At 38.4% G+C, this 8,465-nt stretch overlaps 1 protein-coding gene across 1 annotated transcript; it reads right to left on the bottom strand.

Moving 5' to 3' along the window:
• Positions 1-2,886: 2,886 nt before the first annotated feature.
• Positions 2,887-3,834, bottom strand: LOC140531222 (taste receptor type 2 member 41-like). The gene has a single exon (XM_072650285.1). It carries the CDS (start codon positions 3,832-3,834, stop codon positions 2,887-2,889), a length of 948 nt encoding a protein of 315 aa, XP_072506386.1.
• Between the last annotated feature and the right edge of the window lie 4,631 nt (positions 3,835-8,465).

The following is an 8,465-nucleotide window of genomic DNA, read 5'->3' on the forward strand; positions in this document are numbered from 1 at the left end:
AATCAATGACTGAGAAACTTGAGGATGTTGCTTGGCATGCTAAAAATTAACATAAATATAGCATAGACGCACTGCAACATACACAACCATGTTTCAGCATCAAAGAGAATGCCACAATCTAAAAATGTGTTAGACAATGCTTTTAAAATAATTAATTTTATAAAATCAAGACTAACACTTAATTGTTTACCATTTCATACAGAGAGATGTGCATCAAGCATGACATAATTCAAACACAGAGCTGTTAGATGGCTTTCCTCTGGGGAAGTTTTTACTCATCTAAGTGGTTTGAGAAAAGAGTTAGCTGCAGTATTTAGCAGACATTGCTTCAAAAACTAATAAATAGAACTCATCATTAAAGGGTAATAATACAAATGTGTTCAGTGTTTAAGATAAAGTAAAAAGCACAATTGAGAAATAAAAATTTTGAGCCAAAAAATGGAGAAAAATATTGAGTGCTTTGTGACTTTACATAATTTCTGACTAGAAATTAACTGCATTTCCATCAGCCTATCAAAAAAGACACCAATGATCATCTTAGATTTGAAGGGAAAAAAGAATTTCAATAAAAATTTTCCTAATTGTTCTAATAAATTAAATTGGATTTGCAACCTACATGATATGTCTTTTATGTCTCTGGCTAATAAACTGGTAATAGATGAAAAAGAAAATTGCATTGACATAACAATGGATTTTAGACAAAAGTCATTAAAAACTAATTGTCATAAATATTTGGTTAAAAAGAAAATAAATTTTCATCACTCAGCAACAGAGGCTGTAAAATTACCCTACCATTTCCTACCACATATTTTTGTGAGCCAACATTTTCACTTAATTTGTGTTACAATTCAAAATACAGAGATAAAATCAATACAGAACCCAATTTAAAATTGTGATTATCTGATAGTGAGTGAAAATATTACAAACTTTTGTTCAAATAAAGAAAATCCAAATTAAATTTACATATAATGTTTATATTATGTTAAAGATCTTCCAAGTTGTGACTTATTATATTTAAAATGTTATTTTTACTCAACAAAATATAAAGAAATTTAATCTGAAATCTTGCAGATCACAGTAAGCGCATCAAGTCTCACTAAAATATTTCTTTTGATTCTTAGAGATATCCAAAACAAAATATTTTAACTATTTTATAATCATGGCTTATAAATTTACATTTAGTGTTCAATAGAATATTTTCAAATTTTATAAATTTTCAAATTTTGTATTTCAAAATTTTAATTTGGGGCTTTTGAGGACAAAAGTTATTTTAGTTATTATAAGTAGTAATAATATTAAATTACCTTGGCAATTCATAACACATTTGTTGTTGTTGTTGTTGTTGTGTGTTGTTGAAAGAAGGTCAAAAAACAAAAATGTTGAAACCAGTGGTCAAGGGGAAAGAGCCTTGATTTGGACTCAGAAGACCTGAATTCCAGTTACCTGTGTGAATTTGGAGTAATTTCATTTCTCTGGGTTTCATTTCTCTCCCATGTAAGGTTCCTTCAGCTCTGAATCAAATAAGATTCTACAAACTTCTTCCCACCCGTTAAAAAATGTTCCATGAAACTTACTTATAATGTCCTCTTCTAATACTAACATTAACTCTAGCAATCTGAACTTCTTACTGCCTGCCTTTCAAAATTAATGCTCTAACCAAGATTTCCTCAAATTGATTTTTTTAAATAACTTCTATCTTGGTCAGAATTAAAGGCTTTAAAATAAAATTGAAATAGAAATTTTAAGCTTTTTTTTAATACAAAAAGTTGTTTCATCACATGGATATTGTGATAAACAAAGCTTCGGTGAATTTCTTGAATGTTGGGATTGGAAGCTCAATTCCGTGTGGACAGTCTCGGGCGGGTAAAGGTGGGAGATTCTAAATCTTAGAGCTCTCACGAGACCCCCCCCCAGGAAACGGCAGGGAATCGAGGTGAACCGAGCTATCTCGAGTAATTCCACCTCTTCCCGTGAGAAACGTGATGGTAGAGAGATCTCCCCGCCCTCGAGATTGTCCCGGATTGGAGCACACCTAGTTACCTAACAGCACGGTATTCAGATGCAAACTATGCGGCTGAAGGTTAAGTAGGATTGAGGAAGCCTGAAAGCTCTCTTAGCACGTGAGGAGCCAAGAGGACAGTAGGCTCCGCTTTTCTTCTTTCCTCTCTCCCCTCCCCCTCTCTCCCCGCTTGTACTTCTACTTCCAGTCCCTTAAGATCTTAGCCTCCTTAGGAAATCTCCCCCTCTTCCTCCTAAGGAAGACCCTCTGCACTTGTAACCGAGACCCTGAAATAAAGCTCAACCCTTGTTCAACTCTGGAACGTCCTTTCTCTCATATGAGCATCCGGTTTTGGCCAACCGAAGACCTCGGAGGTGAGGTAAGAAGACTCGGGTAGCCCACACAGGCCTCTAGGCCTGGCACTTGAACATTTAGTTTTTGGAATAACAACCCAGAGGTGACTCTTATGAAGTCATTTGAAGAAAGTCACTGTGATTATTTCAAAAAGAAAAAACAATATCCTTTGAAAGCTGCATGATGTTTTTTCTTTTCTTACAAAAGGATACAGTGACAAGGGTGAAAAATGGTAAGAGGACAACCAGAGTGTTCCACTGGCAATCCTTATGGTGAACTCAGGGGAGGACAAGAGTGAAGCAGGATGGGCAGGCAGATACAGCCATCAGTAAGATCCCACTGGAAGTCAGACACTCCTAAATCCATGATGTCACAGATTCATTTGAATGTCTGACTACAGGAATAAGGAAAGAGGAAAACGTTTAATTTTTATCCATACTTCAGTGGGATGAAAATGTTGAGGTCAAAGGATATACTCTGGTCCAGTCCTTGGTAGAGTCTTTTCTTTGGCATGGAAGAGAGAGGTGTGTATCTTAGGTAGGACATGATGTCCCCTTGTTATTCCAGAAGACTTTAAGCAGAAGAAGAAACTTCATGAATGTCCCTCCTAACTGGGAGTTGCAAAGGATAAGGATGAAGGGATGAACAGATGAGCTCAGGTTAATCACAATTTGCCATGGCCAGTACCAGGTACACTCAAATCTACAAAAGGCAGTAACATCAATAATAAAAGAAAGAAAAGAAAGAGCATAAAGAACTAGAAAGGAAATCAGAGACTTCAGAGTTCTGCTGTGAGCCTGAGTACTAGCATCCTGGGCACTGTTGGCACTATGTTGCATTCTCCACAAGTGTCTCTGCAGAGAGGCAATGAGGAGAACTATGGAGACTACAAACAAAGAACAGGGAATAGACAAACTAATGAGTTTCAAAGGGAGAAAATAGTACATTTCTAGTTTCCTAGAGAAGCCATATAAGGTTATGTTCCCAGAGAATGTCTCCTGCAAGGATGCCTGGTACAAAACAGTGTTTCCTCCCAAAAATACCATGGTGACAATAAAAGAGATTAACAAGGATGTTAATAGGAGCCAAGGTACTAGTGCCTTGATTCTCCACTTCAGCCAAAGGAAAATGGAGTGAGTGAGGTTTGCAATCTTCACACAGAAGAGGACACTAAGCCAAGTGGTAAACCAGAATGTGGCTGTATTCAGAAAATCCCAGTAAATCCCAAAGTACTGGACAGAAGGCTCCTTGAAATATTGTAGATGGTAAAAAAAATAGTAAAAGTTTCTTGCCACTCCAACCCACAGCATGAAGAAGCGAGAGGCACCCAAACTGATCAGGATCATATCACAAGGAGACATCTGGTGGCATTGAGCCCATTCCCTTCCCAGTACCACAACAATGAAACCATTAGCCATGATCCCCAGGGAACACAACAAGACTAAGAGAACCATGGTAAAGATCGTGAATGCTCCCACCATTTCAGCACTTCCTCCAATGACTGTTCTTGCTCAGGTCTCTGCTGGCCTCTGACTCTTGGAGTTCCTGTTTTGCTTGATGCGATGAGCAAGGTGAATGTTCTACTCTTTGTTTCCAATCTACAGTATGATTAGAGAGCCCTGTAGGGTTGGGGAGGAAAGGACCATGCAGTTCAATATGGATGCAAATCTCCATCAGCCTCAGCTACAACTGCTCTTTTCAGCTGCATGTGATTTACATACCTTGCCTGGATCGGTGAAAATTATTTCTCTGGGCTCCAGTTGTGGAAACTAAGCATTTCTATCATAATATTATAGATCAGGAGCTAGAAGAGTCTTCAGAGGCTGTCTAGTCCAATTTCTGATGTAGGGTGTGTTCAAGGAAGATAGAACATCTGCTGTGAAGCCTGTCAAGCTCTTTTCAGGGCTGCTTTCCACCTCTAGAGTCACCTGTGATCTCATCACCAACACTGTCTTGTCTCATACAAACACAACAAAACTTCATGGATGCACCCTTGAGGCAAACATTGGCACTTAATAGTATATGTGAAGGAGAAGAGACAAACAGGATGTGAGAATGAAAAAGTCAATGTGTGGAACAGAGTGATGGACTGATCATAGACCTATCCTCTCCAAGCTAAATATTTGCATGAAACAAAAGCAACATCCCCAAGGCAAAATGACTACTAAAAGAATTGTCAGAAGATTAGAGCTCTTCTCTGAAAGATTAACAGTTTGTTTCTAACTTGGAGGGAAAAGTGAGCCTACATACAGTTGGCAACAGTGGAGCAGTGAGGAACTTTCAGGGATTTGGTGTACAGCCCTACATTTGCTCATCTGGGTGAAAACACTAACAAACATAAAGACTAGTTTGATGAAAATGATGGGGAAATTCAGAAGCTGATAGATGAAAAATGAGAATTTTACTGGGTTTATAAGCAGGATAGTTCATCCATCATTAAGAAGGCAGCCTTAATTCCATCAACAGTAAAGTATAAGCAACACTTAGAGAGATGCAGGATTATTGACTCAGTAAGAAAGATGAAACTCAGTTTTATGCTGATAGTAACAATCCAAAGTGCTTTTATGATGCCCTGTTGGCAATTTATGGTCCTATGTTACATCTCAGCTACTCAGTGCTGATGGAGCCACACTGATTAGTGATAAGGACATGATCCTAGAAAGATGGCTGAACACTTCCATAGTGTCCTCAACAGACTGTCATCAATCAATGTTGAGGCCATCAACCATTTACCTCATGTTGAAATCAATCCCTCCCTAGCTGAAACTCCAACTGAAGAAGTTTTGAATACCCTTGGGCTCCTTTCCTATGGCAAATCACCTGGTGCTGATTCTATTCCACCTGAGATTTACAAGGTAGGGAGACCATTGCTCATACAAAAGCTGACTGAAATTTTCCTGGTTATACAACAAGAGGAAGGTGTATCCCCCAGGAGATCAAGAATGCCTGTATTATCCATCTCTATAAATGTAAAGGAAATAGACTGTCCTGCGACAATCACAGGGGGGTCTCTCCCTTAATCATTGCTTGCAAGATTTTTTCCAGAGTCCTCTTTAGTAAGCTAATCCTTCACCTAAAAGGTGTTCATCTACCTGAGAGCCAGTATAGCTTCAGAAACGGCCAACAAAGGGTCAATATGGTGTTTGTTGTCCAACAACTCTAGGAGAAATGCCAGGATGTAATGACAAAGTTGAATCTTTTGCTATTTTTGTTTTAGTATGAAGTGCCTCTGACTGAACAATGTGATTAAAGGAGATTTTCCCCACCCATTATGGGTCTGGGAAAGGAAGGCTCACACCTTTTGTTATTGTAGCACTGGTTCTCAAGGATTGCGATGCCCTCTGGCTCTAAAAAGGGCAAAAATACTCTAAAAGTAAGGTTTTATTTTGGGGCTTATTGACTGAAAGTATTTGGCCAGACAAGACCCTGGGAAACTGCTAAGAAGCCCCCCAGCTTTGAAAACCCTCTCTGGTTATGGTCAGACAGTTGGACTTGTCTGTTGATTTGTGATATATGTATTGATAATGGTCAGACTATTGGAAGTCATATCTGTTGCTCTTTGATTTCTCTGAAGTTCAGGGTGTTGACTTTTTCCCCTTAACTAGGTGAATGATATATGTGCTTGATTAAAGGAATGATATATGTGATTGATTAAAGGAGATTGTTATCCCTTCAAAAGTTGCCTTTCTTTTTAGAAAAGCAGATCAAAGAACTTGTACAGTAGGCCCCCCTCTGTATGCTGGGGTGCTCAACAGAGGTCTGTACACAATGTTTGCAGATCTGACCAAGGCCTCTGATACTATTAGTCATGAGGGCTTATGGAAAATTATGTCAAAATCTGGTTGCCCAGAGAAGTTCACTAGTATTGTATGTCAGTTTCATAGTGGCATGCTTGCCTGGGTTCTGGATAATGGACAATCCTTTCAGACTTTCCCAGTCACCAATGGAATAAAACAAGATTGTGTGTTTGTTCCCAGGCTTTTGAGCATGTTTTCAGCCATGTTATCAAATGCTTTCAATGAGAATGAACATGGTATCACAGTCATCTATGGCACCAATGGTAAAAAATTCAAGCTGAAAAGGCTACAAGCCAAGATCAAAGTGGAGAGAGTACTGGTGTGTGATTTTTTATTTATATATGATTGTGCACTAAATGCAACCTCTGAAACTGAGAAACAAGAAAGTATGAATTAATTTTCTGCTGCTTGTGTTAATTTTGGCCTAACAATTAACACCAAGAAAACACAGGCTCTCCATCAATCATCAGCATACCATCCACAGGTGAAACCATCAGTTACAACAAATGGAGAAGTTTTGAATGCTGTGGATAAGCTCACTTACCTTGGCAGTGTACTTTCCAGAGATGTACACATTAATAATGATAATGAGGTTGACACACGCATTGCCAGAGCTACCTCAGTGTTTGGGAGGCTCCAAAGGAAAGTATGGGAAAAAAGAGGTATAAGACTGACTACCAAACTGAATGTGAACAGATCTGTGTGCTAACCTCATTTTTGTATGCCTATGAAACCTAGACAGGATACTAGCTCCATGCCAGGAAACTGAATCATTTCTATTTTAATTTTCTTAGGAAGTTTCTGAATATCTGCTAGGATAAGATACCAGACACTGAGATCATTTCTTGAACTAAACTGCCAAGCATTCAAACTCTACTTCAGAGAGCTCAGCTCCAATGGGCTGGCCATGATGTTCAAATGCAAAATATATACTTGCCAAAAAGACTATTTTATGGAGAAATCACACAGGGTAAACAGTCACATGGTGGTCAGAAGAAGTGGTATAAGGATATTCTTAAGGTCTCTCTTAGGAACTTTAGAATTGATTGTGTGGCATAGATGATACCATCACAGGACCCCACAACATGGAGTGCCCATATGAGAGAAGGTGCTATGCTTTATGAGGAAGCAGAATTAAAATTGCTCAAAAGAAATGCAAAATGTGCACATTTAGATCATCCACCCCAAATGTTCACATGGACTATGTGCATCTGACCTGTGGTAGAACACTCCAAGCTTCTGTTGGTCTGATCAGCCAGTCAGAAACACTGAAACTTGACTCTAGCATAGTGATGTCATTTTGGTCCTCTTTGAGAAGGACAGCAATGAACCAAGTCCAATCCTCAAATTCTGTGAATGAAAAAAATTGAGGACTACCAAGGTTGTGACTTGCCCAAGGTCATACAAGTATTAAGCATCAGAGGTGAGATTTGAACCTATGTCTTCTAAATTGAGAGTTAGTGTTCTTTCACTAGACCAATAATAGGCCTCCCAACTCTACTCCCTGAAAACACAAATATTTCTCCAGATGACTTGACAACACTTGGGATTATAAGGCTTATGATGTCCTGTCCTTATAGATAAGGTTGAGAGAAAGCAGAATTAACTTTTTGTGACTATATGTAGAAAATGTTCTTTTTCAAAGATGAACACTCTTCCAGTAGTGTCCTTTATCTAATGATGGACAAACAGGGAAAGGAGTACTCTGTATAGTCCTAAAGAATGGGATGCAGAATTAGGACCCCTTCTCTCTCTGCAAAACAGAGGTGTCTGTCCTCTTCCGTGGGATGTCACACTTCCCAACCTAGGCCAGGATTCTGGGCCTTGATCTGGGTTAAAATAAGTAGAAAGGAAAAAAAAAAACAGGACACTCTAGGCAGGCAGACAGAAGCTCATGAAAGATTCAGTTGGTTCATTTATCAACAAAAAAATGAACATAGTTGTCCAAGCAAAAGGCATTTAGAAACATTAGTCCCACCAATATCTACAGGGCCTCTAGTAAACTTGGATGGCTACCATCCAATTATAAATCCAATCAAATACCTGAGAATTTACTATGGCTTCCACACCATCCTTTTGGGTCTAATTTATTGAGGAGTAAGTTTAGGTTGTTAAGTGTTTCAAATAGCTATCTCCATATTACTTTAAGTAATCAGTTAAACTCTGAAAAAATTATAAAAGAAATTCTAGGGCCACAGTTGAAAGCAAGAAAGATTTTTAACTAAACTAAACAGTAGAGATCTGAGGCATATGGAGAACAATGTGAAAGGGAGTTCAATGAAAAATATATATATAAGAAGAAAAGCAGGACATGT

Source organism: Notamacropus eugenii, chromosome 3, assembly GCF_028372415.1.
Source record: "Notamacropus eugenii isolate mMacEug1 chromosome 3, mMacEug1.pri_v2, whole genome shotgun sequence".
NCBI lineage: Eukaryota > Metazoa > Chordata > Mammalia > Diprotodontia > Macropodidae > Notamacropus > Notamacropus eugenii.

Bases quoted from the DNA above. Each gene is read 5' to 3' on its own strand.
- LOC140531222 (XM_072650285.1), bottom strand. From the start codon at position 3,834: ATGGTGGGAGCATTCACGATCTTTACCATGGTTCTCTTAGTCTTGTTG.